The sequence below is a fragment of the Ambystoma mexicanum genome, chromosome 10 (genome assembly GCF_040938575.1).
Source record: "Ambystoma mexicanum isolate Mex_15411 chromosome 10, UKY_AmexF1_1, whole genome shotgun sequence".
In the NCBI taxonomy this organism is placed as follows: Eukaryota; Metazoa; Chordata; class Amphibia; order Caudata; family Ambystomatidae; genus Ambystoma; species Ambystoma mexicanum.
Window position 1 is genome coordinate 1437237059 of NC_090932.1, and position 23491 is coordinate 1437260549.

General features: G+C 43.1%; 1 protein-coding gene across 1 annotated transcript in view; it reads right to left on the minus strand.

The window, feature by feature from the left end:
* The window catches only part of PTPN11 (protein tyrosine phosphatase non-receptor type 11), a 1257273-nt gene that overhangs the window by 815540 nt on the left and 418242 nt on the right, over positions 1-23491 (minus strand). Inside the window, exon 6 of the mRNA XM_069619490.1 lies at positions 4096-4209. Coding sequence (XP_069475591.1) covers positions 4096-4209 — 114 coding nt within the window. The remainder of the gene's footprint in view (positions 1-4095; positions 4210-23491) is intronic.

The window sequence follows — 23491 nt, forward strand, 5'->3', positions numbered from 1 at the left end:
TTTTTGTCAGACTTTTTTGTAAAAGATTTGATGCTGGTTTGTTTGCCTCTTCCTCCCTTTGAACTACTGGGCATTCTTCTCTTTTAAGCGTTATGCTTCGTCTGGCCTCTATGTCGCCCTCAAATGGTAGGTCTCTGGGCTGTTCTTCAGTGTGCACGTTGGTTTGTATTGGCAGTTGTCTCTCTCCGGTGGCCTGATGACCCTTCACGGTTATGTTTGTAGCATTTTTTATGCTGTTAGTTACGGTTGCGAGGGACCACTCCTTCCCGCTTTCCTTTTTTTGTCTTCTTTCCTGGGGCTGGAGGGTCAGTTCACTTGCTCTCATATGAAGCACCTTTCTCTGAGTTGCGCCGATGTTAGGCCTACATTTGTGGGCCAGCGTGGGAGACCGAAGTCCGCAGGATGTTGCGTGGCATTGGTCGGTAGCTTAGGCAGCGCCACCTGCCTTACTATTAGTGCCGGCAACTTTTCAGAATTGGCCCTCCCGGGTGTTAGGTCCTCTGTATGTCTCACTCAGTTCAGGGCTGGTACGCGGGCATGCCCAGCTGGGTATGGTCGGCAATCTTCACCCTCTCGCTCCGATCCTTTCTACCTTGGTCAGCAGGTCGGTTGTGCCCTCCCACATCGACCGATCTTTCCTGGTCGTTGCTGTGTGCTTTGCAGCCCTTTGCGGTGCACTCTCCTTCCCCACTCTGCTGGGGGGGTCCACTCTGTGCTGTGCTCGACTCAGTCGCCTGCGCCGTAGGATATTCTGCGCTGTGACCACGCATGTGGGCTTGTGAAGTGTCTAGTACTCCTAAATTATTCCTTGTGCTGGTAAGCAAGCCCGGGACTCTGTTTTGCACTCAGGTGCGTCCCAACAAACTTAAATCTGTGTCGCCATGCGCCTCTGCACTGTGGCCTCCCATGTCGAATGCTTATATTGAGGGTTTTACAGTGTTATCGCCCCCTCTCCCAGAGCTCCTGTCGCTATCCTGTGCTTGGTGACTGTATTCCCTCTCCGTCATAGGGACCCGCCACTGCACTGGGTCCCTTTCGGTGTCTTCCTTCGCAGCCGGGCGCTGCGACTGCCCCAGCGCAGCGAAGGCACTGTCTATATGTGTCAGTGTTTTGTTACCCTGCAGGCAAGCGGGCCAGAACCGCTTATGAGCTGGCCACGACTCTTGCTGAGTCCATCCGGACTCTGCATGGTGTGGGGAGTTTGCGGCTCCTTGCAATGCTCCCTCCTCCTTCTCCACTCTTCCTGGTCGCCTTCTCCGTGGGATGTCTCACATGGCTACCGCGCCTGTGGGCTGGTGAGATATCTCGCCCTCCGATATGATGCCCTGAGGCTTGAGCCCGTGGACCTGCCCGAAGTTCAATGTTGCCCAAAGATGCTTCCCACGTGCAGCCTGGCGAACCCAAATCCTTGTAACCATGCGCGTCCTCGTCAGTGTAGACTGGTAGTGGATGTTGGCCTCCCACGTCAAGGGCTTGTGTATGAGAAGGTTATTTTGAAAGTTCTGCGATGCTATGCATCTCCCTCCTCCCGGGGGCTTTCATCGCTCACCTGCCCTGACGATGTTGAGCTTACTCCGTTGCGGGGCTCCACTGCTGCACTGGGCCGCTCTGGTGTCCGCACTGCCCACCGCGCAAAGATGTGGCCTCCCATGCAGCGTGGCTCTCCCAAGGCCCAGTCCCCGTGTTGCAAGGCGGGCGGCTGGGATCGGTTACAGCCTCACCTCGGCTCCGGCCCGGCCTCTGTGCTTGGTATGGGAAGTGGGTGTTGTGTTAGCCCTTGTGTGTCCAGCGGTGCCTCCCCGGGAGGTCTGAGCAGGCTGTGGGTGCTCCCCGCCTAGGGAGATGAGGTCCTGGAGGTCCACGTGCGTTCACCGCACTGCTGGTTTCAGGGCCGCTCGGGGCATCCATCCAGGCGCCAGGATGTTCGCCCCGCTGCTTCAGTGAGTCTGTTATCAGCTGCTTCCTGAGTCCAGGACTGGCGGGGCTCACAGCTCACAATCCATTTTAAACAGTGTCCTGCATAGGAAGTTCCCTTTTGTAATGGAAGTCCTTGTCCCCTAAGGGTGGAGTCACTTGCCCAGACCCCTATGGAGGGTCTTCAGAGCAGACTCTGGGGAGAATAGACAAATACTCCAGATTATAAAAGAACTATGATTTGATTATGTTACAACTGAATATGCAGCCAGAGTACACTGGGTTTAGGAGCATGCTCACAAAGTCTGCAAGTTTTACTTTGCTTGGATGTGACCACAGATATTTAAGTATATGCCGGTCCAATATGTTATTCTGAATTAAAAGGTGTCCTTAAAGTTGAAGACAGCTTAGGCGTTTCATTTGTAAGGCAGGCCCATTCTCAGACATAAATCAAATATCTGAACCCATTTGATTTAAAGTACATAACTATCACTCTATGCCACAGTAAAATCTAAAGCAATAGTAATCCTTTTTTATTGGCAAAATGGTATTGTTCTTCAATCTTGGGAAGAACTTTCATGTTCGTGTTTTTTTGAATCTTTTTTTTTGAAGAAGCACATATGTTATTGCTTGTGTCATGTCTTAAGGTCAGACTTTCACCTGTGAGATAGTCATTAAACAGCTCTGTAACATACCAAAGGATGAACCCGTGTTTTTAATTAGTCTCACTGAGAGTTGTATAGCAGTAGCAGCTTTTATTTCCAGGGTTACGATAGAGCTTTAGTTCCCATCTAAAGCATGATTTTAAAGTTACCTGCATTAAACACTGGAACAAGAAACCCCGCAAGAATAACTCATTGTTGCAGTCTAGACATACCCTTTTCTGCTATTTCAGTAGGTCTTTTAGCTTGACTGTTTATGAGAAGTTTATAAAAGTGGACTCCTAAATAGGGAAACATTTGGACAAGCTTGCTGCAGATGGGATTCTATTTGATACATGAAGGTATGTTTTTCTTCTAAGAGATTACTTTATCTTTATTACTATTAGCCATGATAGGTGGAAAATATGAGCAACTGACTTTGCAAATCTACAAGGTCTCAGAAGCATTGTGTCCTTTGCATGCACCAGAATAGTGCAGTCCATCAGACAAATATGATTCCAGTTGGAGAAATGAAGTGAGTTAAGGTTCTTGCAAGTTGGGTATATACTGAACAGAAACCCATGTTTTTAAGAGTGTCAAAATTCTGCTAAATGTCACCATGTTCAAATTTCCAACATGGCTTTCAATATAAATATTGCAATACATCTGGCACAATCTGATTTCCCCCAGTTTATATCTTATGCTACCTTAGTGCTCTAAGCAACCCTCATCAACAGTTTTTCAGCCCATCTGCGATTTTGCAGAAGGGGAACATCCATATGTAATTCAATCTGGTACTGCTACCGTAGTGAGCAGTCAAGCTCAAAATGCAAAGCCACATCCACATTGCATGGAAACTCAGTAGGCATGTTTTGGCCTTGTTGGGCCTCATCAGTGAGATAATAATGAAACTTGGATTCCCATGTAGCAGAAAGCAAAGGACCCGCCCCAGGGAGAACAAAGCAAAAGGACCCACATCTTCGAATGCCTCTTCCATACAGGGAGACACACTATCACCAAAACAAGATGGGTAGAAGATTTTGAATTAATCATTACTGATGGCTGTGCTCTAAGCAGAGCAATACCTGTAGATAGGATGGATACAAAGCGCTCCAGGCATCACACGTCCAAGTGGCATTTGTCACATTATGCAGGTCTGGTATGCAGAGATGTGGGCCCTTGGCCTGCTGTGTCAAAAGCCACAGCAGGCCCAGGACCCACACCAGTCAGGAAACGACTAAGATTCCACAAACACCTAATTGAGATGTTCAGGCACTAAAAGCAAACATTTTTCAACAAGATCGTAACATTCTATTCTGTAGTCGATTTACATTCTCTATTTTAGCACCTGGAAAAAGTAACTTATATTCACTCATCCCCTCCAAAAGTAGTGACAGAATGCAATCATCAAAAAAGCTTGACCAATGGTCAATAAAATTCACATTCTAAATGGCAAGTGTTTCTTTCAAGAGAGTGGTGTTTAAAATGCATTTAACTGGCAATAACAAGAACATTTATTGTATGGAAATACTTCAATTACCTCAAACTCTTCCCAGAAGCCTTGCTTCACTTTGTCGGTTGTCTCTGCTAGTTTACTTAGTTCCTTCACACGACTTTCGATTTCCGCAGCATTGATACGAGTTGTGTTCAGAGGCTAAACGAGACGGATGACATTGTACTTTAAGTCAGCAAATCAGAAATAAGAGAATTAAACAGTTCTCCTATACACAGTAGTGGTTGGGTTTCAACTTTGAGGAGAAATTGCACTATTTCCCTACCAAGGAAATGGAAGTTAAGCTTCAAGCACAAGTCTGCAAGCATTTATTTCTCCGTTTATTTTAATGATACTTTGAGTATCCTAATTACAAATAAACATTGTAGTTAAACGTGTCAGAGTAAAAATATAGAAAGACTTCATCTTGCAATGTGACAAGAAACAAAATTTTAGAGACATAGTATAAACTACACCACTGAATATAAAATAGCTGCATATTAATATCTGTAAAGAACAGGTTTCATGAAATGGCCGCCCTGCATGTGAAAGATGCACGCTCAGTGTTCAGAGTTTCTTTCGTTATGCTCGTCATAACCAGAAAGGAGGACGTTTTAGAGGTTAAACACAAGAGGCAGCGACAAACAGTCTATGTTTCCTCTTAGTAGATTCCTACACAGGAGCTTTTCTAGGTATCACTTATATGGCAATTCATTATGTTAGGATATAACGATAGACCTAATAAATGACAAGCTTCTTCAATGTGAGAAAGATATATGTTAGCATATACAAAGGTTTCTTGAAACACATTTTTCATATATCTTTATTGATTTTATAAACATTCAATAACGAACCAAACAATGTAAATCAAGAGCCTGAATCCCACCTGCCCGTTATAAACCCTATTTCAATAGCAACTGGCGAACACTGAAAACATTTTCAATAGTGGCATACAATACCTAGCACACATTGATATTGAAATCAAATAATGTAAACCAGGCATCTATATAAAAGGAAGTACCAAAGGTTAAAGAATAAACAAAGGTCATGAACTAAGGGCATCAAAGTTAATACAATACATGCAGGGGGGCAGGTGATCAGGTGGGTAATTAACAGAGAGAAGGTAGGTATCCCCAATAGATAGGAACGGGTCAGTACCCTCTCACGACGGCTTGGCTGTACTGAGGTCATTATGTGCTGTAGAACATTTAATGTTATGTTATTGTAACTTATAGAGCGCACAATCACACAAAAGTATCCTGGCGCTAGAGAAGAGAGGAGAAAACCACTATAGACCAATCACTGTAGACTAAAACAGAAAAGTCTTGAGAGCCCTTCTAAAAGCCAGATGATTTGGCAGACTTTATTGTCAATGGTGGGTCGTTCCAAATTGGAGCAGCAGCGACTGAAAAGGCCCATCCACCAATACACGAACGGTGGAAAGTGGGCACACATAACAAACCCGCTGTGGCAGAGCGCAAATTGCGGGCTGGCATATATCGGATACATTTGTCCTGCAGGTATTCAGCACCAATTCATTGCAGGCCCGATGGACAATGCACAATGACTTAAACTTGATACGCTGCCCACCGGTAGCCAGTGGAGAGCGTGCAGTACCGGGGTGATGTGAGCCCCATAAGGTGACCCAGTCGCTGCCCGGGCGGCCAGATTTTGAAAACACTGCAGCCGGTGGATCAAACCCTTGGGCTGCGCCAGTTACAAGGAGTTATAGTAATCCAACTGGCTGAGCACCATGGCTGCAACCACCGGTTGCCAGTATCAAGGGGAGCACCTTTATTAGTGTTTGTAGCTCAAAATGACCTGCTTTGCACACTGCAGAGATTTGATCATCATGGAGAGGGATGCCGAACAAATCACTCCCAAGTTCTTCACCTTAGTCACTGGGACCGGAAAAGGGCAAAGAGAAGAGGGCCAGAAAGAAGACACCCAGAGTGAAGAATCAGAAGCGGCACCTACCACCATAACCTCCGTCTTGTCTCATTCAACTTCAGCCAGTCTCGGCTCATTCACTCTCCAACTGTCGTCAGGCACTGATGAAGGCGCAACAAGATCTAGACGGATCAAGATCTGAGTGTCAATAGCAGAAGCATAGCACCTGATGCAGAGGGAGCGGATTAGTCAAATCGGAGACCAGATGTAGATGTTGAAGAGAATGGGGGACAAGGCGGATCCCTGAGGAACCCTGCAGGTAAGGTAGCAGGAACCAGAGAGAAACGGCAGAAGGGAAAGCACCTGGGTACGATCGGACAGGAATGAGGAGAACCAGGCTGGCACCTGGCCAGAGATACCAATTTGGGCCAGGCACGTCAGTAGGGTGGGGTGGTCAACGGTGTCAAAAGCCGCTGACAGATCTAAAAGAATCAGGGCATCTAACCCCCCCCCTTGCATCAGCCAGCCTGCCCATATCATCCTGCACCGAGACCAGGACGCTCTCTGTACCCCGACCCGGCCTAAACCCTGATTGGGCTGGGTCCAGAAGTTTAGAAGATTCCAAAAAAAGAGGATAAAAGTGGTGATACTAAAGACAACAAAAAGCTTCAAAGAAAAAGGAAGAAGAGAAATAGGCCAAAAGTTAGACAGAAGAGAAGGGTCCAGCTAAGGCTTTTTCAGAAGGGGCATCACCGTAGCAGTCTTAAATTCTGCTGGGTTGACCACCAACTGACAAGAAGTGTTAATAGCCAAAGTGAATTCCATTAGCAAGTCTTGGGAGAGGTCTTTCATAACGGCCAATGGCACTACATCTACAGGCGAACCAGACTTAATGTGCTGTATGGCCTCCAGTACCTCTTCCTCAAACAAAAGTGGGAAGAAAGGCCATTCTTTCATCACAGTCATATCACCTGAACCGACAAGCTCCCTCTCCACCGCAAGGACCGAGGCGGACGCTTGAATAGGAGCGTGGATCGCCTCCATTTTGGACATGAAAAAGTTTGTTGCAACGATCCTAAGAGGAATTAACTGTAGCAGTGTATTTCTCAGAAGATGACAGCGATTTGACCACCTCAAAAAGGGCTTCTGGCTGACATAGTGCAGTTTCAGTCTTCTGAGCAAGATAGGATTTCTTAGCAACGATGATAGCTAAGAAGTACGCTGCTGAGCAAGACTTACACTGAGCTCTAAAGTTAGGATTATACGTAATGTGGCACTTGCGTTCGGCGTTTCTAAATTCAAGACGTGCAGCTTTTAATTTCTAAGAAACCAAACCAGGCAGGTTAGCCGAGCGCCAACTGTGCTGCCACACGCGAGGCGGAGGGTTCTTTAATAGAGCCTGTCCTGCTTGAAATGTACAAATCACCAAATAGTGGTCAGACCATAGTACCAGTTCTATCGATTGTACCACCAGAAAGGATTCCTCGGGCATACCTGGTCTAGAGTATTGCCCATCCTGTGAGTGGGACCGCCCACAATTTGATGAATATCAAGATTAGTCATACTAGTCAAAATCAGATCAAGCACTGGGGCTCTAGGGGAATTACATTTTACATTAAAATCACCAACTATAACAAAATAAGTGTATTTCAGATGGAGCTCGGCCACTAAATCAGCAAAAAGTTCAAGAAAGCCAACATAAGTACCTGGAGGGCGATAAACAATGAAGAAGTGACAAGTGAAAGAAGGAGAAATAACACACCTCACCAATAAAGCCTCCATGGTAAGAGCATGAGAGCTACTGAGCTGTGTAACTATAAAATCTGATAACAGCCACCCCACCACCAACTTGGGGCGGGGGGGCGATCAGAATGAATAATTCTATATTAATCTGGTATTGCCTGCACCAGAGCCGGGGCAGAGCCTTCCTGAAGCCACGCCTCTGTAAGAAAAAGCAGAGCATGGTGGCGATCTCCCAAGAGAAGGTGCATGTCCGCCGGATGAGCCGGCAGATATTTCGTCTTTAAGAGAAACAACACCACATCAGCAGGATTCTGAGCCTGTAGAGCTGGCTGGTGTGAGACATATGGTCCGCCCACTGCAGGAACAGGTGTAACCCCCCCATCCGGCGGATTTAAATAAATCTTTCATCCACTAGTCAAAGGCAGGAGCCACTTTATCTTTCCAGTGCTGGAAATCAGGTGTTTCAGTAGCACCAAACCCAGAGAAAACCACTTAGTCATCAATTCCTCCTTCTTCTGAGAAGGTATTACCCCCATTAGGCACATTTTAGTAGACAGGTCAAGATCCAGCATAGCCAGAACAGTCACTAATGGTTCTTTTATATACCACAAGATATCAGCATACAAAGACAGCACTTGACAAACTCCAGCAAGAAATATACTCCAGACAAAAAAGGAGTTACTCAGCCTAAATCAGCATGTGAATGAGGGACAGGCAGCCAGGAGTGGAACTTAAGTAAAACCTTTATTCAGGATACAGGAATTCAAAAAGGAACAAAAAGTTCAAGAATGCTTCTTCTTTTTCTTGGAATATGGCTTTTCTTGGAATGTGGCTTCTCGACCTTGCAGCTAGTCCTCGTAAGCCCACAGCATCTCAGGCACAGCTCTCTCTCTCTCTCTCTCTCTCTCTCGAAGTCCTAGAAGAGAATGGCAAAGAGACACCCAGTCCATCATTTGTTTTTACCTTATATAGGGGTTGGAGGCTAGGTAGCCAATCAGCACGGACTTGGCTTGGTTCTCTATAAATATCCCTGAAAAACCCCGCCCCCTTTCTCTTGGTTTGAAGGAGGGTTGCCTGCCCGGCACGCCAAGTCCGGGTCCCCGCGAGGAACCCCCGTCTTGAAGAGGTCTGGCACCCTCGAGGTTTCTGTGACGCTTTCTGAAGGTGAGTGTTGGCATTGAACTCGGAAGCGGGTCTCTGCCTTCCATGTCACTGGGTACGGCCTCGACCGTGTTGTGAAAGGAACCGCGTGGGAAGCCGGCTTCTGCCTGTGAAGGCGTTCGGCTTGCCAAGGTCCATGCTGCACTCGGAGCGAACCCCGCCACGGTAAGCCAGCGGTTGTCCGGGAAGGACGGCCCAATCGCCTCCGTTCTGGTTTTTCTGTTCGCTGGAACAAACTCTTTCCACGTATCCTATACTCATGTAAGCGGTGTCAGCCGTAGTCCTTTCGTCCACGTCTCTCTTAATGTTGTCTTCCGGGGTCCCAAGACTGTTAATTATCTGGACTGTGCTCTCCCGACCTCGTAGCTTGGCTGGTTGGTACCCCCTCTCAGGTGGTCTTCCTTCGACCGGGTGCTCTCTCTCATGTGGTCCCTCCTCTCGCCTCTTCCCTTTCATGCCGTCCACATCCCTCCGATCACACAGCACAAACAGCAGAGGTGACAAAGGGCAATCCCACCAAGTGCTAGTAGACAGAATTGAAGGCTTTTTGGCATCTTAACTGGCAATGGCATAATCAGCAGCGATGTCGGTCCCCTAATCCAAGGCCAGAAAAAGCCTTTGTACATTCAGATTAGCAACCCTAGCCAGTACAAAGCCAGGCTGCCTGATCCTCCATCAACAGGTTGTCGACCACGCCAGAAAGTTTACCAGACAGAATGCTGCTAAAGATGTCATTTTGTAAAGGAAAGCGTGCAGGAGAGAAGTCACATTTCGTATCATATTTACAATGCTTCAGCAACAATATTATTGCTGAGGGAAGTGTACCTTCCAACATCACCTCCTCAAAGACCTTATGGATGCATGGGGCGAGTAAAAAAGCACTGGTCACACAAAACACAACAGTGTGTCCCATCAGGACCCAGAATCTTTTCTGTCAAAGTTGTGTATGACTCACAATAAATCGGTTAAACAGTGTGCCACAACGCTCTCTGTCAGAATCAGAGTCTCCTAATAGTTCAATCCAATTGAAAAACTCCAACATCTTATCTCTAGCCATCCTAATTTGCTGCATGTTAAGTGTCTTATAAAACTCTTTAAAGACATTGTTAATGTGCAAAGGGTCACTAGTGCCACATACAGTTTCAACATGAGATATGTTTTCATGGTCCTGAGACCGACCCGTTTCCGTCGGGACAGACAACTGGATTGGCAGCTACCCTGGAGACTGGGCTTACGACAAACGCATCGCATTAGTCACGGTACTACATTACCCAGAACACCATGGTGTTCAGCAATGCATGACATTTGCAGGCGACACAACGGCATCACAGATGCAGTTTCTGGTCTCTACACACAGGCATTAGAGGCTGTCCTATTTTTATTGGCATTTGCATCTGATACAGTGGATACACAGTGGCGAATTACGCATGCACAACAACTTACAGTATATTGCAATAAGCCAACACATTTTTTGAAGAAAGGGAAATGGAAAAAGGAGGTGGGGGGAGTGAAGAAGGGTCAGAACAGGGAAAGAGAAGAAAAAAAGGAAGAGAAAAGCAAAAACCTGATACCCAACCAGTTGAGCAAATAATATTAAAAGTTCCACTTAGTTCCCAACAAAAAAAGAAATCAGTACAGCCTATTACTTTAAGGAATAGAAAGTATATCCAATTGCAATTTACCCAGCAGGAGGGATGTACAACCCATTCCGCAGGTGACCAATGAGAAAGAAACTAGCGTGCAAAAGTCCTGTCAGATCTGTGAGGTAGCTCACAGTGGTTTGTCAGAGGGATAAAGGACAGAATTAACCAGTGCCTTCCAGGCTTCAAAAGTGATCCCTACGTCTCTACCATGTACATGTATAGAGTGTTCCCAAGTTGTAGTTTCGGCTACACACCAGTGTTGCATTTCCTTCAGCCATAATTCAAATTGCGGGCCTCTAGTTGATTTTCAAATCATAGTTATGCACCTCTTGCCTAACATACAGGATAAATCCATAAACCTAGAAATATGTTTGTGCTTACTTGTTCTCGAGTGCAAATCTAATATGCATTCCTGCGGGGTCCACTTATATCTACTAATCCCTGCACCCTCACAAGTATGTTTAATCCTAGTCCAAAACCTTTGCACCAACTCACATTCCCAAAGCATGTGCATTAAGTGGGCATTCTCTTGACCGCACCGGGGGTAGTTAAATGGTGCATCGCTCTTGAACTTAGCAACCCTAGCCGGGGGCATATATGTGCGATGGAGCAAATGGACTTGGATCAGTTTAAATCTCTCACTGCGCAACATATTTGTGATATAGCTGAACACCCACATCCACTGCTTATCGGTTATATCCGCACCCAAGTCTCTCTCCCACTTCATCTTAAGCTTCGTAAAGTCAATATTTGTATTGTCAATAGGGCTTTGTATAGTCTAGACACCAGATTCCGGTCATTGTCCAGATCATACATGAGTGCCAGCAGCGCATTCTGCTGTGTTTCTGCAGGCCAGTCTGGCCAGGTACATTTAGCAAATTTGGTAATTCTGAATTATCTTGGAAACTACCCTCTCGGGAGACACTCCTTCTGTATAAGGTCCCAAAGTTCTCTGTAGGTTCCGTTTTCATACATGTCTCCCCAGGTTGCAATGCCTGACTCCTCCCAACATCGTGCTGCCTTCAGCTCCTCTGGGTCCCACCGTGTGCTAACCTGGATGGGGGCATAAGGTGAATAGGGGTGCTTGAGCTTCAGTATTTTTTGAGTCCTCAACCAGACCTGTCTTCCCACTTCTAGTAGTAGTGGGCACGTTACGCGCTTGCACCCCAGATGCCATAGTGCTTCCTTTAATCGTATAGGGTTTATCAGGGTATTAACCAAACCGTGTTCCGTCGTAGCTTCCTCTGACAACCATTTGGTAACGAAGCTAAGGTGGGCCGCCAGGTAGTAATATTCCAGTCTTGATAGTTGGATTCCACCCTGCTCAAAGGGGGGTGACAGAATGGGGATTGATAGTTTGTCTCTCTTCGGACTCAATAAAAATGCTCTCAATATGCTCTCAAATTCTCGAAAGAAAGAGGTTGCAGTGTAAAAGGTGACGTTCATAAATCCATAGAGACATCAAGGTAAAATTATAATTTTTGCGATTGCCACTCTACCCATAAGCAAGAGAGGCAGTCGGGACCAAAAGACCATTGATCTCTTGATGCCCTCCACCGCTATCAATGTGTTTAAGGTGTGTGTCTGTTCTGGGGTATGTGCAACCTGCATGCCTAAATACCAAAAGGAATCATGTTCCCACTGCAGGCCCCAGTCAAGGTCAGAAGTCAGCTCAGTGTCATTCAGCCCAGCTAGGGGGAATAAGCATGAAATGCGTTTGTTGAAGGTAATCCCTAATAGCCCTGCAAAGCCGTCTAGTGTTTCTAGCAATATGAGTAGATTATGGTGCGGCTGGCAAAGGTATAGCAGTACATTATCAGTGTACAAAGAGATAAGTTATTCTTTTTATTAGTACGCTTCCTTAGAGTGCGCTTCCGGTATTCCTTTTCAGAATTTTAAATCAAACAAAGAAACATCTTTGATCGATTATACACATCTTTGTTTTTTTATTTCCTTTCAAACAGAATTATTTTCTTCAAATAAGTATATCCATTCAGTCTCTCAACACGTGTTTCTCCACGTTTAACGCACATGGTTCATCAGGAGAGTTTTCTGTTTACAAAACAAAACAAGACAAAAAACACATTTTTTTCTCCTTAGCTATATAAACTACAATGTATTGTTTGTATACAACAAATTTGGTGGTCGAGGCAAGCCACCAATATACATTTATCATACTCACCAATTATTTCAATTTTTTCTTTCCCTTTAGTTTAATAAACAATTGTCCTTTCTTAACTTCCAGACCAATTTTATGGGATTCCTATGAAAACCAGGAGTAAATAAAAATGTTTAGGCTAGGGTTAAAGTTTAGGTAATCCCTATCTTTTCGGTGACATACAGTATCCCTTAGTTTACTCTCCTCACCTTATTTATCCCGGTACGATTGCCTTCAGTCCTTCTCAATCCATGTTACAATGAAAAGTGTTTTGAGTCCTCTTGTTTGCACTTGCGGGCCCGCTACGCGTGACATCATCACACCGCGCAACACGATGACGTCATGCGTTACGTTGTGTAATGATGTCACGTGTTTCCTACACGATCGGAGATCATCTTGTTGGTCGAAAAAACTATGTTTTTTACTTAATTTCAAACAAACTAATTCAAGATCTTAGCACTTTATCACAGGTGAATTCCAATTTTACTTTTCACCATATCTGCAATTATTATAGATTTAAATAAACATTCACAGAATTTCAAAAAACAAAAAAAAAAACAAATCATTACAACCAATAATTCATTTCATTATCTGAATTTAGTCCTGTATTGCAAGTATCCAGAATACAAATCCATTTCGCTTCCCTTCTTCTCAATTGTAATTCTCTGTTGCCTCCTCTTTCCAAGCTTTCAATTTTTTCTATGCCCAAAAACTTGATACCCTTAATATCCGTTGCTTTATGTTCTTGGTCAAAATGGGTTGCCATGGGATATCTTGTGTCCTTATTTTTGATGGCTCTAATATGTTCTTGTAATCTAATTTTCAATACTCTAATAGTACTTCCCACATATTTTTTATTGCATATACATGTGATTGTATAAATCACATATTTAGTGTTACAATTGATAAATTGCTTCAATTTGTGAATTTTTCCATTTGGTAGCCTTATCTCTTTTACACCATTTTCCATTTGGTCACAGATTCCACAACTCCCACACTTATGGGTTCCTGTTGGTGCTGGTACTTGTAAAAATTGACTTAGCACTTCGATTTTTTCTTCTTTCATGTGACTTGGACTGATTTTTTGCTTTATTGTCGGTGCCCTTCTGTAAATTATCCTAGGTTTTGCTTCTATGTACTCTTTCAACATTTCATCGCTTTGCAAAATGTTCCAATGTTTTGTCAATGATTTTTTCAAAAGGTGAGCTTCACTATTAAAGGTCGTTATGACGTCTACCTTTTTTTCATTTTTCTTCACCATTCTTAATTTGTCTTTTAGTAATTCAGTTTTAGGTACTTTTTCTGCTTTATAGATAGCTTTGTCTACATCTTGATCTTTGTAACCTCTCTGGATGAATTTTTCTTTAAGCAATTTGACATGATCCTCGTATTTTTCTTTTGAACTACAGTTACGTTTTGTTCTCAGAATTTCACCATATGGTATATTTTTAATTATGTGCTTGGCGTGATTGCTTTCAGCATGTAGAACTTTATTGACTGAAGTTGGCTTTATATATAAATCTGTTAGGATCTTTTCCCCATCTGTGTAAATTAGCAAATCCAAAAATTCAATTTTCTCAGAGCTTATTTTTTCAGTGAATTTGATATTATATTCATTCACATTTAGATATCTAATGTAATCAAAAAGTTCTTTTTTGTCTCCATTCCATATCATAAGAATATCATCGATATATCTTCCCCAATAGGTTATGTATCCATTAGTAAATGCTGTATGTTGCCATGCATGATTGATTTCAAAATGTCCCATAAATAAATTAGCATATGACGGTGCAAACTTGGCCCCCATTGCTGTGCCTCGTTCTTGTCTATAGATTTGTTTGTTGAACAAAAAGATGTTGTTTGTTAAAGCAAAATTCAACATTTCTAAAATCATTAAATTTTGTTGAAAGAACGAAATTGATCTTGTTTTCAAAAAGAACTCTGTTGTTTCAAGCCCTTTCAGATGTTCAATACTAGTGTATAATGATACCACGTCCATGGTTACAAAAAGAAAATTTTCTTCCCAAGGTATTTCTTCTAGCTGTTGGATGACATGTTTACTGTCTCTCAAGTATGATGACAAATTGGTTGTGAGAGGTTGAAGATGTAGATCTATATATTGGGAAACTCTTTCTGTTAATGAACCTATACCATTGATAATTGGTCTACATGTTGGAAATTGTTCAAATGTTTTATGAATTTTTGGCAAAAAGTATATAATTGGCATAATTGGATGAGTGTTATTCAGATAGTGATATTCAGCTTCAGAGAGTAAGCCGATTTCTTCCCAATTTTTTATCATACTGTGCCATTCCGACTGTAAGTCCATCATTGGATTCTTCTATAGCGGACAGTAGCAATTCCTATCATTCAGTTGTCTGTTACCTTCTTTAATATAGTCTTTTCTTTGCATCAGAACAATATTGCCTCCTTTATCTGCACTCTTAATTATCCATTGTGCATTTTTTGATAGAGACTCAATAGCCATCGATTCTTTTCGTGAAAGATTGTGTTTCATTTTTGTTTGTTTATTTTTGAGATAGTTGTGTCTTAGATCTGCACTCACCATTTTTTGAAAGACATCAATTGCGTTGTTTTCTGCCATTTTTGGAATGAACTTGGATTTTAGTTTTAAATTTGATTCTTCTGATAGACAAGGATCAATGTTTTGTTCATCTAGGAACATTTCTGTCGTATAATTATCTTCTGTAAGATTCATAATATTTATTGTCTTTTCCACAATTTCTACTGACAATGGTGAAATATCCTGAATCATCTTCTTTTGTTTCTCAAATATTGACTCGGCAAAGTATTTTTTCAATTTTAATTTTCTGCAAAATTTGAATAGATCTACATTAGTGTGGAAGTAATCTGCTTTGTTTGATGGACTAAAATTTAGTCCTTTATTTAGTACTTTTTTAGTTGTTAAATCGACTTCTTGTCCAGTTAGATTCATGACTAAATTTACTTCATCCTCTTGTCTTGAGATCTGGTTTGCATTCCCCCTTGTCCGCTTCCTTTGCTTTTGCGTTCCTCCTCTTTTTCCTCTCTTGTTTTTGATACGTTGATCAATATACCTTTGTTTATGCCAGGTCTTATGTCCCTTGTGTTGATGGTACTTTGTTGATAATTCCATTTCGTGATCGACTTGTGCCTTCGAAATTCTGCTAAAAAATCGAATTCTCGTGTTTTACCTGATGTACTTGGTTCTATTTCTCTTTCTACTTCACTAACCGTTTCTGTATCAGAAGATTGAGTAGTTGAAGATGGTATGTTCACATTTTTTGCCTTAGAATAAGATTTAGAGATGGGAGTAGTTCTTCCTTTAATGTCATACTTTCTCTGATATGTGTATACTCTTCCAATTTTATAATCAATTTCGTCTCTTAGAAATGCTTTTTGTTTTTTGGATTTCAATTCCTCAGTGAATTTATTTAAATAATCATCTAATATTTGATAATTTTTAAACGTTATCTCAGGTAAGTTTAATTTCTCAATTGCTTCTTTTAATATCTTAATTTCTTCCAATGCTTTCTCATGGGCTATCGCTGAGTGATTAATTATTCTGACCATCATATCTTTAGAAGTTTTTGTGAGGAGAGCCTCCCAATTTTTCAAATCTTCTATGTCTTCATCTTCGAAGGAAGGGAAAATACATATTCTTAGTCCTCGTGGAATTCTTTCCATATCCATATACATTCTCAAAGTTTTCATTTCCCACCACTTGGCTAACTCTTTTTTCGAAACCATTTCCAATCTTTCAAATAAATTTCTCAATGACGTCGATGTCTGAGATGAACGTACATCTCCAGGTGTCTGTCTGTGTCTCAAGAAAAGTTCTTCAGCTTCTGCCTCTCTTTTTTCGAATATATCCGACATCTTTACTTTTTTTATCCTTTTTTTAATTTGTTCTAATTTACTCTTGGGTTCAATTAATTCTATGCTCGAAGTCTGCCTATTGGAAAGCCTATGAACAAGATTTTTGTATAAAATGTTTGCAGTCCTTTGCGGCTTTGGTTTCCTAAATTGGCGATTTCTAACTGTGCAGTAATAAATGATTTGTTTGTTACCTGGATGCTGCACCTGTTGAAGTGTATATTGCGGCTGCTGCAATATAGAACAAACTATTCTTTTTATTAGTACGCTTCCTTAGAGTGCGCTTCCGGTATTCCTTTTCAGAATTTTAAATCAAACAAAGAAACATCTTTGATCGATTATACACCTCTTTGTTTTTTTATTTCCTTTCAAACAGAATTATTTTCTTCAAATAAGTATATCCATTCAGTCTCTCAACACGTGTTTCTCCACGTTTAACGCACGTGGTTCATCAGGAGAGTTTTCTGTTTACAAAACAAAACAAGACAAAAAACACATTTTTTTCTCCTTAGCTATATAAACTACAATGTATTGTTTGTATACAACAAATTTGGTGGTCGAGGCAAGCCACCAATATACATTTATCATACTCACCAATTATTTCAATTTTTTCTTTCCCTTTAGTTTAATAAACAATTGACCTTTCTTAACTTCCAGACCAATTTTATGGGATTCCTATGAAAACCAGGAGTAAATAAAAATTTTTAGGCTAGGGTATCGTTTAGGTAATCCCTATCTTTTCGGTGACATACAGTATCCCTTAGTTTACTCTCCTCACCTTATTTATCCCGGTACGATTGCCTTCAGTCCTTCTCAATCCATGTTACAATGAAAAGTGTTTTGAGTCCTCTTGTTTGTACTTGCGGGCCCGCTACGCGTGACATCATCACACCGCGCAACGCGATGACGTCATGCGTTATGTTGCGTAATGATGTCACGTGTTTCCTACACGATCGGAGATCATCTTGTTGGTCGAAAAAACTATGTTTTTTACTTAATTTCAAACAAACTAATTCAAGATCTTAGCACTTTATCACAGGTGAATTCCAATTTTACTTTTCACCATATCTGCAATTATTATAGATTTAAATAAACATTCACAGAATTTCAAAAAACAAAAAAAAAACAAATCATTACAACCAATAATTCATTTCATTATCTGAATTTAGTCCTGTATTGCAAGTATCCAGAATACAAATCCATTTTGCTTCCCTTCTTCTCAATTGTAATTCTCTGTTGCCTCCTCTTTCCAAGCTTTCAATTTTTTCTATGCCCAAAAACTTGATACCCTTAATATCCGTTGCTTTATGTTCTTGGTCAAAATGGGTTGCCATGGGATATCTTGTGTCCTTTTTTTTGATGGCTCTAATATGTTCTTGTAATCTAATTTTCAATACTCTAATAGTACTTCCCACATATTTTTTATTGCATATACATGTGATTGTATTAATCACATATTTATAGTGTTACAATTGATAAATTGCTTCAATTTGTGAATTTTTCCATTTGGTAGCCTTATCTCTTTTACGCCATTTTCCATTTGGTCACAGATTCCACAACTCCCACACTTATGGGTTCCTGTTGGTGCTGGTACTTGTAAAAATTGACTTAGCACTTCGATTTTTTCTTCTTTCATGTGACATGGACTGATTTTTTGCTTTATTGTCGGTGCCCTTCTGTAAAGTGTGAGCTTCACTATTAAAGGTCGTTATGACGTCTACCTTTTTTCATTTTTCTTCACCATTCTTAATTTGTCTTTTAGTAATTCAGTTCTAGGTACTTTTTCTGCTTTATAGATAGCTTTGTCTACATCTTGATCTTTGTAACCTCTCTGGATGAATTTTTCTTTAAGCAATTTGACATGATCCTCATATTTTTCTTTTGAACTACAGTTACGTTTTGTTCTCAGAATTTCACCATTCAGCCCAGCTAGGGGGAATAAGCATGAAATGTGTTTGTTGAAGGTAATCCCTAGTAGCCCTGCAAAGCCGTCTAGTGTTTCTAGCAATATGAGTAGATTATGGTGCGGCTGGCAAAGGTATAGCAGTACATTATCAGTGTACAAAGAGATAAGTGTGTGGTGTCCCCTATATGTATCCCAGCCTCATGATACTCCTGTCTGAGATATGCTGCTATGGGTTCTAATGCAAGTATGTAAAGCATCGGGGAGAGTGGCCATCCCTGCTGGGATCCTCTCTGTATGTCCCACTGCCTCGATATGTATCGCTCCGTCCTTACCCAAGCGGTGGGGGAAGCATAAAGTATTTTAACACATCTCAAAGAATGTTCCAAACCCAAAACCCCTTAGCGCAGCCTCTATCCGCTCCCAATACACTGAATCAAAGGCTTTAACCGCATTTAATGATGCTACCAAGTATTGCTCTGTGCGCCCTTTCGTGTGATCAATTATATGTTGTAACCTGCGTAGATTTAAAGTGGTGCTGCGACCTGGCACATACCCTGTCTGGTCTGGGTGTATTAGCGCTGCTATGCACCGATGAAGCTGCGAGGCGAGCACAGTAGTTAATAGTTTAACGTCACAGTTAAGCATGGCTAAAGGTCTGTATGAATCACATACATCTGCTGGTTTCCCAGGCTTAAGGATGGGGACTAGCCATGTTTCACGCATCGTGATCGGGAGTTCGCCTGCTTCTAAGGTCTCCTCAAAGACCTTTAGTAGCGTCAGGGCCACCTGGGATTGATAGGTTTTATAAAATTAGTCTGGAAGTCCATCACCCCCCGGCGTTTTGCCCATAGCTGATGTAGAAATCGCTTCCAGGTCCTGTAAGGTACAGGGCTGATCTAGGAGGTCGCGCTGACTGGTGGTGAGGTGCGGGAGTTTAATTTGCATGAAAACCTCTGCTATATCATCAGGCAAAGCATGGGTATTATGGCTGTATAGTGTAGCCTAATAGGTGGCGAATATATCATTAACCACCGTCTGTGCTCTCCAGGGTTCCCTGCATTCATCTCGTAAAAGTGTGATTGGGGTTTTGGGGTGTTCCTTACGGCACAACCAAGCAAGTAGCTTCCCAGATTTGTCCACTTCTACGTGAGTGAGTGAGTGAGTGAGTGAGTGAGTGAGTGAGTGAGTGAGTGAGTGAGTGAGTGAGTGAGTGAGTGAGTGAGTGAGTGAGTGAGTGAGTGAGTGCCGTACTGGTGACACAGTGAAACCTTGACAGTCTTTTCCAAGTGGCCCGGTAGTTAGATCGGGCCTCTTTAAGGGTTCGCCCAGCAGATGGCATGTGTGGTTGTAATGACTCTAGCTCCCTAACACTAGCCTCTAAGATCTCCAACTCCGCTCTTAGTGGTCTGCGGATGCTCCCAGCCCAACAAGAATTTCACCTCTAGTGACCACTTTCAGTGTTTCCCAAAATGTCCCCCACCTCTCAACACTGCCAATGTTTTCTTTGAAAAAGAGTTCTAATTCATATCGGAGTTGTTCTTGAAAGGCTAGGTCTAGCAGTGCGTCTGTGAGCATGCACCACGTCGGGACAGGAGTGCAAGGTAACTCCCGATTCCACGCGACAATAAGCAGAGTGATCTGATATGACGCGGCCCATCTATTTGGCACTCAAAAATTCTTGCAGTTGGTCAGTTCACACAAAGATGTAGTCTAGCCTAGTATCAAGGCCAGGCCGTGTGGTGAGGAGTAAAAAGAATATTCTCTTGAATCCGAGTGAAGCTCTCTCCGAACATCGAACTGAGCCAGGTTAGTTAGGGCATTATTCAGTGCCGCTCTGGCCGGGGGCGCACTGTAGTGGTATAGACCGGTCACGTGTCGGATCACAAACACAATTAAATTCCCCAACCCAAATGAAGCAGGCGTCTCTGTAGGGGGGTCATGCGTGCGCACAGCATTTGAATGTGCGCAGGTATAACGTGGTTCGGAAAATAAAAGTGGATTATGACCAGTTCTGCATTGTCTAAGTAGCCTTTGAGGATCAGATATCGACCTTCCATATTCCTTTCGGAGCTGAAATGGGACCGTACCATCCACCCATATGAGGAATTCCCTGGCATATTTGGAGTATGGGACCCATGCACTCAGCCTCCCCAACATTCATCTACTTTTTGCAGTTTTGTAGCCGTCAAATGGGATTCCTGTAATAAGGCTATTGAAATCTTCTTACGCTCTAAGTATTATTTAATCCTGTTCCTACTTATGTATGTACCAAGGCCCCTTACATTCCACGTCACAATCTTAATCGGCGCCATGGTCTACACATTTCTCTTCCACAACAGTACCTCGGAGCATATTGTCTCGAGTCCCATCTGAGCAAGGCAACTTAACTGGCTCTACACCTATCATGTGTGCCATGTGTGTATCTTCATTTGGTGCATTATGCAGCAGCCAATATCGTGTGACTCTCGGATTCTTGTAATAAATCAAGTAATAGGCAGAAACAGTTAGCGTTGATTGGGTACAAAAAACTAAACAAACAACAAACCCCAGAACATGGGGAAGGAACTTGGCCCAACAGATTTAATCCATTCGGGCCTACTGGTGCCTGTGTCTTTCAACAAGCGCCAGCCTGAAAGTTCGACAAATGTCGCATGTCGACTGTCCAGAAGGATTGGGGTCATGTCCATTAGAGGTCAGTGGGCTCGGTCACCAGCTCCAGCAAATTAGCAACAGTATCCACGGCAGCTAGTGGGGTGCACTGTAGATCTCTTCGAGGCAGCTTGCCTAATTCCGAATTAATAGTGTATTCGCACTGTGAGCACAGTGTTAACCAAATCACGCTTTTTTCCAGCATGGTCCGTTTAGGAATTACATCACTGTGTCGGTCGACGTTGCCTATCTTTTGCAGTTATTGTGGGGGCTTCGGATCTATCAGTGCATTTTGCAGGGTCGTCATATGTATCTAAGTTGTTATGTTCCAGCCTTATCGTCACAGCTTCCAAGCTGTCAAAAAGACGGGACCTTGTGTCAAGTATAACCTTTAATATTGCTGGGTATGTAAGCATATATTTGATCCCTTTTTGACGCAGCCTGGCCGTGACTGAAATTAATTTATTACATTGTTGCTGCACCATGGGTGTATAGTCTGGGTATACTGTTACATTCGAGCCACCACGTTGTATTACTCTGCCATTTCTTGAGAAGTTCAGAAGCACCTCTCGGTCCCTGAAACTCAATATTTTGGCTATTATGGGGCGTGGGTGGGATCCGGGTGTTGGAATCTTTTGCAGCGACCGATGAGCTCTCTCGACAACAAATCCCTGTGACAACTCGCCTGGGCAGACATCCTGCAAGTATAGGCTCTCTATATAGGACATCGGGTCTCTGCCTTCAGCATCCTCTGGTATGCCCAGGACTCGAACATTATTTCTGCTAGAGTGGCCTTCTGTGTCTTCAGCTCTCTGTTCTAGGAAACGGTTGTTGGACTCAAGGGTTTTCAACTCAGTGGCTAATTCTTCAGTGGTGGCAGTCGTACTTTTCAAGAGTTCTTCAGTTTTCCTGACTCACTCTGCTAAGGATCTCACATCCTGGTGTAAGAGTTGCACATCTATTTTGACCTTGTCAATTTTGTGCTCCAAAGAAGATTGTCATGCTGCAACTGCTGCCAGAACTTTATCCTCTTGTGGCTCTGCGTGGATTCCGCTTTCTGCTGGGTTCTTTCCAACCCCAGATGTGGTTGATGTCTGCGCCTTCCCAAGACTTGCAAAGGAATCCATTATCATGGCGTTCTGTTTATTTTTTGTTGAGGGCATAACATGGTTTCTGGTGGGCTAAGTGTATGATGCTGTCGGTGTACCACCAGAGAAGCTGCTTCGTGGCGTGTGCTTGATCCCAACTCCTTATTTCATTGGACCTTGCTAACTACCTGAGAATACGATATAGTCTGGACTGTTTTATTCCCACTAAAATGTTTGTAGCCGGTTTGCTGCTAGTTATTAGTAACAGTGCCACCACTCGGTTGTCGTCTTCGTATCAGCGTCACCCAGGGTCTAGAGTGCTCCCATTTGAATTTGTTCAGGTTGTGCAGGTAGGGCAGCCCCCAGTGTTGTGACAGACTTTGCAGCACTCACTATGGTGTGGTCTATAACAAAGTTTGCTGCAATACTTCGCAGTGTTATGAAGCTCCCAGGTTTCTGCTTTTGCAAGCACGTATCAGGATATAGAAGCACTTATAAGAAAGAATCTTGCTGACATACCGCGCTAAGTCTGGAATAATGCATACGCAACTTGTCCAATTCACTGCCAAGCGAATCTAGATCTTGGGCAGCAGACTCGTACCTCACTAGGTAGCTCAGGACCCCTTTCAGGGTTAGGACACTGATTCTTAGTGCTCTTCTTGGAGATGGTGCTTGTTGCAACGATGGTGATTCTCTGTGGAGGCCTGTCACCAATATAATTGTAAGCTCAGGAGGAGCAACTACCAGGTGCTTCAGTGTGTCCTCGTAAGGTGGACGTTTTGTTAGGAGTGTGAGCCTTGTCTGGAGGGGGGGGGCAGACTTGACGCTATGTGCGCAGCGGTTGTATCTCTCTGTGGTGCGCTCATTGCAGTTTGTTTATGCCACCTCGCTTCCTCGCCTCTCTCTTTCAGATTGGGAACAGGCTGCCCTATGCCAATCAATGTAATTGCCACCTGTGGTTGGGTCAGTGGGGCTGCCAAGCCTGGATCTGGCTTTGCTAGTGTAAGCGACCTTACTGAAAGAGGGGATGGCGCATTTGCTGCAATTTTGCCATAGTGGGGATCTTAATGCTGCTTTTGCTAGGTGTCTGTTCCACTACACTGCTTAGCAGACTCTGCATGTTGCTATCGTGAGGTCAGTCACCATGGGTCCTTGCTCGTATAGAACGACCCGCTCCTGGCCGGCATGCTGCACCCGCCGGAGCTTCAGTGCTCGTCCCCCAGTATTCGATGGGGGTATGATTCTTAGCTCGGTTGCGGGGTGCTCCTCCTACTCCCTGCTCAGTTATAGGTATTCAAGACTTCTGTGACACCGCATGAGATCAGCGGAG